The sequence below is a fragment of the Barbus barbus genome, assembly GCF_936440315.1.
Source record: "Barbus barbus genome assembly, chromosome: 29".
Classification (NCBI taxonomy): domain Eukaryota; kingdom Metazoa; phylum Chordata; class Actinopteri; order Cypriniformes; family Cyprinidae; genus Barbus; species Barbus barbus.
The window spans coordinates 7,455,258-7,469,529 of record NC_136757.1 but is presented as its reverse complement, the minus strand read 5'-3'; the positions used below and the strand labels follow the sequence as shown (position 1 = coordinate 7,469,529).

Below are 14,272 nucleotides of genomic sequence, written 5' to 3'. Positions count from 1 at the left end.
TGCTCTTATGGTGTTGTTATTGGCCAATCGCAGAAATTTGCCACAAAGCTCAGCAGGAACAGCGATCTGCCGTAAACCATCGACCAATGTAGCTGAAACACCGAGAAACACCACAACAACAAGAAAACACAGAACTAGAGGCTGCTCTATGTTTGCTGAGGATTTACTTTTGTTACTGTGGTGACCCGGTTTAAGTGAGCGGGAGCAGTGCTTCGTCTTGGTGGGGCGCTGGTGTGTTGAACTCATTGACACAGTGACGCTCATGCTGACGGTCCTGCTGCCGGATCATCTCCTCAAACATGCTGAACTGCTCCTGCTCCAGCTGCCTCCTCTGCATGTCCGCCACACACCGCCTCTCCGCCTCCAGCTCACGCTGCCGAGACAAGTCCCGCTCCAGCGCCTGATCTTCTTCACGCTAGCAGACGATAGAACCACACTCATAAGACTGTCCATGGTGAAAAAAACATGTGCATCTTTAACTTTGAAATTAATCACACCAAACATGTCAATAATGTATATGGAAATTAGACTAGGGATGTAACGATGCCCCCCAAACAAATATGTGACAATTCAAGTCGGATGAGATTGCGATACAATCAGAGTTTACATGAATGTATCTCTGAGGGGAACTGACTGCCTTCAGAAAAGTAATCAAAGTCCCTTTAAAGCAAGTCAAGTCGCTCGGCGGCCATCTTTGAATGATCATCCCCATCCTCATCCATGGGGAAACATCAAATTCTTCAAAACTGTTCGCCACGCTTATGATTCAATTTCATATTTGAAATCACCATTGAAATCTGACAACAACTGTATCATAAATGTTGTTTATTTTGCTCAAATAGCATTTAAAAAAGTGTATTTTTCAGGCTAGGCCTGCCAGTGCGCATGCGCAGTCCTAGGCACACGTCTCAGAACGCTAACTGTTTTTATAGAAACAGGGACTTTTAACAGCAGCTGCAGTGACGCGCTGACTTTACCGATTAGGGATTGGCTCTTTTGCTCAGAAGGCGGGGCTTCGTTTGATAGAGCAGCCATAATGAACGTTGCATTTTTCCCCATTCAAAACTATACGAGTGACACGTCTTGGGTATTCTATAGTCTTTGGTATAATGCATATTAGAGTAGTTGTTCATAAATGCAGCTGCTTTGTTTACAACAGTAACCAAGGAAATGCTACTGTTCCATAAGCGCCACCTGCTGTCAGAGAGTGAATTTGTGACAAAAACAGTGGTTGCCTCTAATTTTAAATAGAAAGAGCACAAGCAAAGCCTTAGTTTGTTTATATGAAGATATTTATTTTATTTGTGTTATTTATTTGATTTAGGTTTTGTTTTAAAATGTAATATTTTAGTTTTATTATTTGGCATATTTCCATTTCACAAAGAAATGTGCAGCATTTTGTCCAAGCAATATTAAAAGGACAGTGCACCTTTTCATTTGTCTTAAACCGCATTAAAAAAAATTGTGAAATCATAAAATCATATTGTGAAATTAGTATCGTGAATCGTATTGCATTGTGAGTTGAGTGAATCATTGCATCCCTATATTATACTAATACTATTTTAAAAAATTAGTAGTGAAATTAATAATAAAAATAAATATCGTGACTCTCAATAGTCTCATTGGATAAGTAATATAGTATGTTTTGCGTAAAAAGTTATTTTAATTTTCACAAATGGTGAAAATATTCGCTACTAACACAAACATATTGAATTTAACTTTTTTATGGTAACTGGGTATTGGGGGGCTCTGGGGATTTCCATGGTAATATAAATATATGGCATATCCTAGAATTATGGAATTACAATAAAATGACTGGAATTTTGGGGAAAAACAAATCTCTGAATGCATTACTGTAAACAGAATTTGGAAAATGTGTTAAACTGACTTAAAAACAATGTGAGAAAAAATGGTTTAATCAGTTTCGCTTTTATCCCATGAAAAGGTTTGCCAATGTTTGAAAAACATCTCACCTTTTTGCTGAAGAACTCAGCAAATTCTCTCTCATATCTCCTTAGTAAATGTTTCTTTAGCTGCTCTGCTTGAGGAAAAGCGCTGCCCTTCTTGGTCAAGGCTCGCACCCGTTCATCTGGGGTCAAACTCACATCGGCATGGTCCAACATCATGTGGCCAACGTCCTAAATCTACGCCTCCAACCCTGTGATACAAATGAGAACACGTTACAAACAATACTGGATTTCTCTTGCACTTGTGCATGAAATAATTCAGATAATAATCACAGATGCACCTACACCAACTTAATGAATTTACATATGTCTTAAAGGTACAGTAGCAAAATACATACATTCTTACTTAGTGAGTATAATATAAACTAAGTAGTGAACAAGTAATACTATTTACTGTGCTGACATATTGGATCGCATAAAGATAAAATAAAGCGTTACAGCTCCAAACAAGTGATATATCACTTTCAAAAACTCACTTTACATTATTTTGTATCATATCAGTAAATAACCAAAAGCTGGGGCCGCCTTTATCGATAACTTTTTTTAAATAGGTGCTGTGATACAGTGTGATGATTATGAATTTGTGAAGCTAGCTGGCTAATGTAAGATTATAAAGCTTTATAAAGTCTTACCGTAGTAATACCGACAGTCTTTGTTTTCCAGATCACGATCACATAAACTAGGGAAACTCGTCAATCGCCTTTAACTCTATTAATATCTATCTATATCTACTAAATAAATGCAAGCTTGGTGAACAGAAGATAATTCCTTAAAAACATTAAAAATCATACTGTTCAAAAACTTTTGACTGGTAGTTTATTAGTTTTTTAATATATTAGTTTTAAAATTAAGAGGTTTATTTAGCTTTATTTTAGTACTTCAACTTACCATGTTGAATTAAACAAATTTCAGGTAATGTTTATTGAAGTTTTTAGGTTTTTTTTTTTGTGTTAGTTTACAATAATAACCCAGGTGACAAGAAGAGACCAGTCAGAGGAAAAATCAAACCTTTATTCCATTTCTTTTCAACGTAGAAAGAATATCACTTGTCAAAGTTTCAATAGTGATAAAAGACTGACCACAGTAAATAGTAAAATTAAACCCCTTCATGTATTTTTACCCACACAATAATTCAAAATAGGTCCAGAATTTCAAGAAAACTGATGTGCAAAGCCACTGGTTAAATGTCAAATCACCAATCACAGGCTTAACAGAGAATACAGCGGGAATCACAGTAGTGTGGTAGTGTTTTAAATCACACCAAATAAAACATCCACAATATTTCCCACTTTTAGGATCAAGGGGAGTATGAATATATATCCGTTTGTTTCTGGTAAAGAAAAATTCTTAAAAAAAAAAAAAAATCTTTCTGACGCATTAAATTATTTTTGTTCAAAAGGGCAAGTATGACTCTGAACTACTGGTCTGACTGGTCCAGCAAATACATTTCATTGTGTTTTGAACATCTTTCACATAAGAACAAAAGCTTGCCACTCCTTTTCCAATCCACACCTGTAGAAAGAATTCACCTGTCCCATAAATGTGTGCAATCAGCTTCAACAAGTGGTACAGCAGCCCTCAGAACATTTCAAAACTCAATCATACCCAATCTCCCATAAAACATCATCATCTTCATGAAAAAGCAGCCGACGTATACTTTCAAAAATATACATATCGATTCCTTCTGTATTACACATTTCGCCCAGCAATAAATCGAGAAAAAGAAAAACAAAGACAACCACGTAACTCTACTAAAAACGGCTCGGAAATTAAATAGAACGAGAGGCCATAGAACCAGCATCTACAATATGTGTTCGTAACACTATAAACCTGACTGAAGTTCATCCCAGAAGTTTAACTAGAACTACAAGAGGCATTGTTTTCAACATACCTGACATGCTATGGATGAAAGAGAATTGATCATTATTAATAATATTTTGGATGAGTTAGTGACAGTTGCTGTGCAATGTTTATGAGTGGTGATATACGCCTCATTATGGATACTTCAAGTTTCAAAATCACAGTTCAAATATTACGATTCATCCACCGCTGACTCATCTGACTGGGTTTTCTCACTGCAAAACAGAATACACAATACAATTTCAGTTCAAATGTAAGAGAATTGATTGGTCTAAAAACTAAATTTCCACTGCGGAAATGTAATGTAATAAATCAAACGCAGGTCTACGCAGAAACCACACGATACATTTTATTTGATGAACTTTATTTTTGATGAAGCTCCAGACTGCATCGGTAAGAACTTTCTCCTTTGTTCACTTCATTTTACAGCGTATTTGTTTACAAACAAGGCACAATTTGAGCAGGATTTTCAGAAAGATTGAAACTAAAAGACGATGCTGTGTCGACTATATTGCAACACAAGTGTGAGAAATCGTTTTTTAATTACGCAATCGTTTGATACGTATTTATGCATTTCTGACCTAAATCACTGCAGCATTCATCTATTAGGAATATACGCTGCTGTCAAACATACACAACTATTAGCCAATCACAGCAGAGGCCGTTTACTTCCGAGTCTACAATCCTTCAGTATGAAGGACTGTTTTTCCTTCAGTATGATATTATGACAGTTTTATCACCCTGGATTTTTTACTTTCTTCTTGATAAAACATTATTAATAGGAATTTTAATGTAGAAAATGTGTGCATAGAAACAAAATATCATTGTATTTGTGATTTTTTTTATGTCAGATTTTTTTATGTTTAAATAAATGAATAGATAGGAGTCTTAACCCGCTCTGTGTACGTAATGCTACTTACATTCTGGTCGAGTCTGTGGTAATCTAATGTCTTGGGTCTCTGTGTGCCTCTTGATCTTCGGCCCTCAACGATGAAGCCAATGATCTGCAGGCGAAGATGAAAGAAATGACTGTCATTTAATTGCAATCTGACATCTTTAAAATACAGCAGTAAAAAACTAAAATCACACAAAGGCTCTAGGATGGAAAAGGGTGCATGCACGAACAGACCCACTAACCTTGCGCTTGTTGTGATTGGCGATATACAGCACAGCCACCAGTAGAACAGCACAGACCAGATAGGAAAAGAAGTGGCTGTTCTCCACATTCTCCTCTGGTTGATAAGTTTTCCTGTTACTGTCCTTCTTTTCTGTTTTGCTGTTAAATGGATCCTGTTCATTTGAAGGTTCAACAACAGTATCTTCACTTTCTTCATCTTCCAGGTCATTTGCTGAATCAACATTTTGTTTGTCATCATCTGTAGTGATCTCAGGTCCGGGGGACTTCTCTGTTTCATCTCCACCCTCTTCAGAAGCTTCAGGGTTGTTATTGTCTTCAGCCTCTTCATTTTGTCCAGCTGTGTTTGCCTTCTCTTTAGCCTCACCATCTTCGTTTGATGTTTCTTCACTACCTTTACCAACTTCATTGTGGTCTTTTTGATCGCCTATTTTATTTGGGGCAAGCTCGTTTTCACTTTTTCCTTCATCTTTTTCAGTTTCCGGGTCGGCGTTTTTATTATCTGCTTTATTAGGATCTGGAGGGGTTTGATTGTTTACATCATTTTCAGGATTTTTAGGGTCTTTTTCTATATTAACCAATACATCATTTTCAGATGTGCTTATTTGATCTTCCTTTGGGGTGTTTACTGGATCACTATTCTCTGCTGTGTTCACTTCATTACCTTCTGATTCATCTAATTTGTCTGGTGAAAAAGCAATAAGCTCATCTGGGGCCGGTTGTTTGGGAGCGTCTCCTGGGGCGCTACTTAGCAAGGGACTGGAGCAAACTGAAAAATGAAACAAAAATGACAATAAAATTTTGTGCAAACACCTAGTTTAAGCACATAGTATCATCAAACCCCAAATGAAGGAATATCTTTTGAAAGAAGCATGTCCAATTACTCCAGTAGAGTTCCTCAGACATGCAGAAACAATGCTGTTCTTTTCATGTTGGTTTTTGCTTTAATCTGTACATTTTTTACCGATTTACTAAGAGAATACGGTAAATAGGGAACACACAAGCTGATGTGGCAACATGTAAACAATGGCGACCTCAAACAGGAAGTCAATCCAAGTTTCAAAAACAGGAATGGCACGCTTTACCACCTCTGCCCCAAAAACTGTCAAGCATTACAAAAGTGGGAAAAATCAATGTCGTACTTTAGGTGAATAATTAGCCAGCAACATGCCAGCAGAAATTTTCTTTTTTATTTCCAAATACAAGTGCGCACCAGGACAAGGATTTAGAAATAAACACATCACGAGATTTATCAATTTATATTGTCTCCCAATCCCACAAACATCATACGAATATTACTATAACTAGTGTAATACTAACTCACCTTGACAGAAGCAGAGGACAACGATAAACAGCGTTGTTAAGCGCAACATGGCTCCAGACAGTGATACAGTCACTAGTTTGACAATAGTGATGGGTCGTTCTTGAACGATTCGAATCTTTAATGTGACTCGGGAAGAACGAGTCGTCTCGGGGAGTGATTCGTTCAGTCGCGCATGCGCATTGCACAACATTCTATGGGTCCTGTACTGGAATTAGTTCATCTCTCGAGTCTCGGGGTTGAGTCGCTCGTTCTTTTGTCACGTGACGTGACAGTTTTGGACAGAGTAATGAGTTAATTTACAACCTTCCTTACAAACGAGTGCATAGTCATTATTATTATTATTTACTCTTACAGTTATGTGATGCTTTTCTAGTCTCAAATTATTGCTTTTAATTTCTGTCACATGGTTCTATTCCATAACACCATGTGGTAATAAAGATAATGAGTTTGTTATGCTTTATTTTAATTTTTTTTTAGTCTAATCTTCATAAAATACAATACCTTGTTGTATTTATGTCTTTTGAGTTAACCCTTTAGATTGGACTATAGTGTTACTATACTTTTGTAACATATGACACTTTAGACATTAACACTCCTGAATTGATTTTTATTGTTTATTTTTTGTGCCAGAAAAATCCATAGCAAAGAGGATAACTATTCCAAAATGAATTTAAACTATTTAAATAAAAAATACAAGAAAATTAAAATATACTAAAGCCACAGAGCCTTAAAAAACTAAAACAAAATACTGCACAACAAGCTAGGCTTTTTTTATAATAAATAAAATAAATAACACTTTTGTGCCAAAAAAAAAACTTTCTAGCTAAGAGAATAACTAATCCCAAATGAATTTAAACAATTTAAATAAAAACAAAACAAAAACAAAAATTATAATAATATATATGCTGCTGGTGTACTGGATGTGGTAGATGTGGTCAGCGTGCCAGCCAAAGCCGTGGAAGGTCTAGCTGAAGAAGTGCTGGTGGTAGAAACAGCTCCAGCTGCTGCAGGGTTATCATCTTCAGTCTCTCTTCTAACTTGTGCTAACAGCACAGTAGGATGTGAGGATTTAAGGTGCCTCCTCAAATTAGAAGTGCTTCCTCCTTTTTTGCATATGTTGCATTTTGCTTCAGTGGCTGAAGTTGCCACAAAATGAGTCCAAACATCACTCCTTTTTCTAGTGCTCATTCTCCTGAGATGTTAACATCTGTCTGAGGCTCTTCTCTGCCCCTCACCTAGTGCTAAACAAAGGGGGATTGGTGTGGAATGGTCACTGTTCCCTTGGTGACAGTCTTGAGTGACAGCAGTCCTTCAGCTGAACTTTGTGTGACCCAAGCAGACTATATTTCTAAGTAAATCACTTTAACTCTCCAGTTTTATGTCAGTTTGGGTTACAACCATTGTAGCTGACGTTATCGTAACCTTAATATGTTTAACTAACATTAATCATTCAAATTCAAAGTTTTATTTGCTTTCACTTTATGTCATTGTGTCCTTTTTGACCAATCTTCTTATACAAATATTAGACCAATATGTCAAGTAGGAAAAACAATTATACCAGCTAAAGTCAAAATTGGAGCAAAAATGAACAAACTATAAGTGCTTTGTAATTTTAGGCTTGGATATTGTTTTTATTATATAGCCTAATCCTAGTGTTTGACAGTCAAAGGACAAGTCAATCAATATTTTATTTATAACAGGCTTTTATTTATTTATAAAATAACACAGATACTCAAGAAACAGTAACAAAAACATAGTGACAGAAATTAACAGACCATTTTTATTTCTAGGAAAATGCTTATTACACATATTTTGATGATTTTATGATAATTTTTAAATATGATCCAACGTACAAAAAATACAGTTTTACTTTATAGTAGCCTATTTGATATGTACTGATCCGGCAAGTGGTCACGTGATGAACGAGCGACTCAAACCCGAGACTCGTCAGATAAGAGGTGGTGCGCAAATCATACACTAAAGACCCAGGTAAACAATTAATTAATATTATTGTTATACTTTTTATGTTGATGGTTGTATTCTGTTTTATATTCGTGATTTTTGAGCTTTAATAAAAAAAAACAATGAATTAATATTTTCTGTTTCTTATTGTATTGTTTGTAGTGTGATAAACGTTTGCATAAGTAGTAGATGTGTTTGGAAAGTAACACGTAACATTTGAATTATATTTTAAAATGAACGAAATGACTCGAAAAAAAGATTCGTTAATTTTGCTGAACGAGACTCAAAGGTCCGAGTCGGTAAAATGATCCGAACTTCCCATCACTATTTGACAATGACTTCCGGATTTACACACAAGAGTCCCTCGGTATGATAGAAAATGTGGAGTTACACATCTAGTTATCATCCAGAATCCCGTTGAGATTGAGAGAATGCCTTTTAAACGCGATTTAATTCATGACACTTGGACTGAAATAGCAAACCTGATTCAGAGTTGTAGAATTAAATAAAAATAAATCAAAATACCTGCTGCATGTTAGAAAATTTAAGTTTCATTATATTTAATTAATTATTGTTTTATGGGCCATGGTGGAAAAAATAATATTTCCTAGGAAGCTCCAATTTAATTTATTTATGCTGTGGAGACTGGGGCTAGTTGTCACAAGATATAGGTTTGAGTCTCCAGTTACACAAATGTGTGTTTCTGTTATGTTGGTCTCAAGAACTACTTAGCCTATATATTTATTTTCTTCTAGAGAACACAATGAAACTACACTGACAAACATTCAGAAATTTATTTTATAAAGTATACAGAAAATAATAGCGGTGGACATTTTTTGAATGGCCTATTTACTGAACATGACAAATTAGATGAGAAAATAACTATATAGTAAGGATTAAATATGCTAAAGGGACAATTCACCCCAAAATGAACATTTTGTCAGCATTTACTCACCCTGAAGTTTTTCCAAACTTGTATGAGTTTCTTTCTTCTGCTGAAAACAAAAGAAGATATTTTGAAGAATGTTGGCAACCAAACAGTTTCTGGTCCCCATTGATTTCCATAGTATTTTTTCCCCCATACTATGAACGTCAATGGGGACCAACAACTGTTCAGACTTCTAAATCTTACTTTTTATTCCTAAACAATTCAGTTTAATTCCATCTCATGAACCTAATGCTCATTCCGTTTCCCACTAGAGGCCGCTCTCACCATACTTTAGTCCTTTAATGTGAATGCTCTCTTTCAGGATATCAACACCCCCATCCTAAGGTGTGACATGTCACTGAATGCTTCCACGAGTATAAAAAAGATCTGAAACGATGTGTCAGCAGATCAGGGAAATTAAGGTCCCACTTTATATTAGGTGGCCTTAACTATTATGTACTAACATTTAAATTAATCATTTGATTCCATGCACTTATTGAGTTCATACATGTGCTTACATTGTACTTATATTATTAATAATACCTTTATGTAATTACATCTGTAATTAATTTCTGTAATTATATTTATAATTACACTGTTGATCCATCCCTTACACCTTTAACCCACCCTTAAACCTACCCATACCACCAAACCTGTCCCTAACCTGACCCATATCCCGCCTCTATAGCAGCAAATGTGTTTTGCAAAACATTTACATTTATTCATTTAGCTGATGCTTTTATCCAAAGCGACTTACAATTGCTATATATGTCAGAGGTCGCACGCCTCTGGAGCAACTAGGGGTTAAGTGTCTTGCTCAGGGACACATTGGTGTCTCACAGTGGATTCGAACCCGGGTCTCTCACACCAAAGGCATGTGTCTTATCCACTGCGCCATCACCACCCCAATACAATATGAACACAATAAGTACATATTAGTACTTATTTTTTTATGTAAGTACATAGTAGTTAATGCCACCTAATATGTGACCCTGGACCACAAAACCAGTCATAAGGGTAAATTTTTCGAAATTGAGATTTATACATTTTATGAGAGCTGAATAAATAATCTTTCCATTGATGTATGGTTTGTTAGGATCGGACAATATTTGGCTGAGATACAACTATTTGAAAATCTGGAATCTGAGGGTGCAAAAAAATCAAAATATTGAGAAAATCTCAACATCTCAACAACTGAGGATCTCACATGGTCCGCTCACACAGATGCAGTGCTGAAGAAGACACACCAACGCCTCTTCTTCCTGAGACGGCTGAGGAAGTTTGGAATGAGCCCCAGCATCCTCAGATCATTCTACACCTGCACTGTGGAGAGCATCCTGACCGGCTGCATCACCGCCTGGTTTGGAAACAGCACTGCTGGCAACCGCAAAGCTCTGCAAAGGGTCGTGCGAACTGCCCGTCACATTGTTGGAGGTGAGCTTCCCTCCCTCCAGGACATCTACACCAGGCGGTGTATAAGGAAAGCCCGGAGGATCATCAGTGACTCCAGCCACCCGTCCCACAGACTGCTCTCTCTGCTGCCCTCAGGAAGACGTCTCCGCAGCATCCGATCCCGCACTAGCCGACTGAGGGATAGCTTTTTTCCTCAGGCTATCAGGCTAATGAACAGTCAAAACTAATACACCCTACAGCACACTCCCACTTTACAATATACCACGCACTGCACTTTAATTCCATACAGTTCAAACTGGACTACCAGTACACTACTGCACAAATACAACAATCTTTTTGCCAGCACTAGATACCATCCAATGCACATCCATGACATTTGCACATCCGGTTATATATAATCTGCTGCATCTTCGCATATTACTGTGTGTATATAACGTAGAATGTGTACTACATACTGTGTATAATGTGTATCGGTAACTGTATGTCTGTCTAATAGTACACTGTGTGTACTGAGTATATGTATGTGTATATTACACATTGTCATCTGTATAAGTCTGTACGTATGTATGGTAATGTCTATATGTAAATAGTTTCTGCAGTGTCTGGAGCACGCTCTCAAGAATTTCACTCACGAAGGCACATGTGCTGTGGTGATGTGACAATAAAAGTGATTTGATTTTGATTTGATTTGATTTGATTTGATTTGATTTGATTTGATTTGATTTGAAAATTGCGTTTAAAGTTGCCCAAATTAAGTTCTTAACAATGCATATTACTAATCCAAAATGAAGTTTTGATATATTTACATTATTAAATTTACAAAATATCTTCATGAAACATGATCTTTACTTAATATCCTAATGATTTTTGGCATAAAAGAAAAATCAATAATTTTGACCCATACAATGTATTTTTGGCTATTGCTACAAATATACCCCAGCGACTTCAGACTGGTTTTGTGGTCCAGGGTCACATATATAGTGTGACCGAAATTAATGTAGTGGCTAACAAACACAGACCATTGCTTTTATTTAGTTTTGTTTCATTTTTCTTCCTGTTTTTTATTTTATTTTTCTTGTTTTTAGTTTTGTCTGTTTTCGTATCTTGTTTGTTTTGTTTTGCTTTGCTCGTTTTTGTTTTATTTTGCTGGTTTGTGTTTTGTTTTGTTTTCTTTTGGTTTTGTTTTGCTTGTTTTTGTTTTGTTTTGTTCTGCATGTTTTTGTTTTGTTTTGTTCTGCATGTTTTTGTTTCATTTGTTTTTTGTTTTGTTACCACTATTCACACAGCATATAGTTTCTAGAATCGCATTATCACCATCAGGTAATATGGACATTAGTGCTTGCTGCATCCTGAATATGGTGAGATGGGGTTAAAAGACTAAAATGGCACCAAACCAAGTTAAATATTAGATTAATTAATATTTCTACATTATTTTTTATACACCATTTAGATATTAGATTCAATATCAATATCAAATACATCACATTCAATATCAGTTTTACATTTAACATTCATTTCTAACTGCATTCTAAATGAACAAAATGTCAGTTAAAATGATTTAATAAATAAAATGATAAAAATAAAAGTAAAAGTTTTAATAAATAAATATTTAAATAATTATATTATTAATTAATTATTAATTTAGTAAGAATGTATTGTTGAGAAACGAGGTGTAAGTAGAGTCTGGAATGTAGAAGGCAGTGTAAGATCATGTATTTGTCAAAAGCCTTTATATGCAATTCTGTCTAAATTACATCACAATTCAGCTTTTTTCCAATGCAGCTCTCCCTTTTCCTCTTTCTCTCGGTCTCTTAAGAATAAACCCCTCTCATTTATGCTGTACTATAACTTCAAATGCATCAAGAACTATGAATGTGATCTGTCAATTAATTTGAATGAATCCTCTCATTCATCACTAAAGTGAACACAATGTTGGAGAGAGTGAAATGTTTTTTTTAAGACTGATGGAAGTTCAGCTCAGATCTCTGAGCATGCATTGACAGGACTCTCTAGAGACGGACTGGAGCTCCTCCTCCAAGAGAACAGAACAGACTCTGAATCTACAATGAGCAGATCGAGAGCCAAACTCACGCCAAATTCACAAATATGGCTTGAACGTGTTCCTGAGAAGACGAAGAAGACCGAATCGGAGAAAGCAGACCGGTCCAGCAGATTTATAATGCTTTCTAGTGTCTCTCTCACAGCAGATGTCCTCTTTAATTTTAATAACAAAACTCAGTGCTTTATGTTTCTCCAAGTCCTCTGTCTGGGTTCTTAAAGGAGTAGCTCAGCCAAAATGAAACTTCTCTCATCATTTGCTCACCCTCATGCTGTTTCAAACCCGCATGTCTCTCTTGGAACACAAAGATTTAGCAGATTTTTCATGTTTTGCTTTCGTTAAAGCGCAGCATGAACATTTCCTTTTGTGCTCCACACTGAAAGTCATACGGGTTTGTTACAACATGAGGGTGAGTAAATGACTTCTTTTTTTTGCCTCACAAAAACGCCTTTGTTTTTTGTCAGACCACGTGTGAGAGATTATCTTTCCAATGTAAATATGTTCTACAGCTAAACGATTGACCTAATCTTTATCTTGTATGACCTTAACGACTGCCATGAATAATTTGTTATGGCGACCAAAGATCTTGCACAACATGCAAATCATGTTAATGTTAATCAATGTTTTACTCCTCAGCTGGAGACAAAACCCCTGCAGCCTCAAATACTCCACCAGGCCTAATTATAGACCTGACATTTAGTACAGAAAACGATCCCTCTAATTCTTCATCTGCATTTCCTTCTTTAAGGTCAAATGGTCGTAAATAAAACATTAAGAGGCGGTTTTGGGCACGCGGCCAGGTGATACCTGTCTTCACGACGAGCTGCCAGCTGAGAGGCTGCCAAATGTAATGAGAGTGTTGATCAAGCAATCAATGAATATGTTAGCAGGAATGCACGTACTGTAAGTGTCCATCACTGAACACGGCAAAAGACTTTGCCTTTATCTACAGGTGGAACAACTTACGGAAATGTGCTGATCTCCTTCATTTGGAGGACTTTAATAATTAGATGCGGCCAGTGGGAGACAGCAGGAGACCTCCTTTGTGAAGTTCCCTACAGGTGGAACCGCTTATGGAAAGGATTTTAAGGTCAAGGAGCCCCAAATATGATTTTCCACTTACGAGGAACCCCCTTCCAAAATAATACAGGCAGCTCAATATTTTCATTTATAAAAATCCATTTATACTGTGTGGGCAAAATATTATAATTTATTCATAATGCACATTTATGTTGTCACTATGTTGTATTAAAGCCAAATTATTAAAATATGATCTTTTTGTGCAATAACCCGAAGAGAAACATTTTCAGTTCAGTCCAGAGCATGGTTATTATTAACTAATTATTAACTTATAAACTAATACCAAAACCATAAAAAACCTTTTGTTTAAAATAAACTAAACTAAATTCTACTTTAAACTTTAAACTTATTCTATTAGCCTATTCACCTAGCCTATTTTTCATTTAGTTTAACTTTTTTTTTTTACTATCTGTGTCCTGTCCTGTTGCTTTCATTCTGTCGCACTGTGGAGCTTCTGTCACTAAAACAAATTCCTCGTATGTGCAAACATACCTGGCAATAAAGCTCATTCTGATTCTGATGTACTAATATAACTAAAACTGAA

General features: G+C 36.0%; 1 protein-coding gene across 1 annotated transcript; it reads right to left on the bottom strand.

Moving 5' to 3' along the window:
• Positions 1–2,960: 2,960 nt before the first annotated feature.
• Positions 2,961–6,476, bottom strand: LOC306849884 (uncharacterized protein; the record flags this gene model as incomplete). Its single annotated transcript, XM_079385261.1, has 5 exons — positions 2,961–4,042; positions 4,748–4,831; positions 4,965–5,479; positions 5,627–5,731; positions 6,287–6,476. 5 exons carry the CDS (start codon positions 6,474–6,476, stop codon positions 4,040–4,042), a joined length of 897 nt encoding a protein of 298 aa, XP_079241387.1. The 3' UTR covers positions 2,961–4,039.
• Between the last annotated feature and the right edge of the window lie 7,796 nt (positions 6,477–14,272).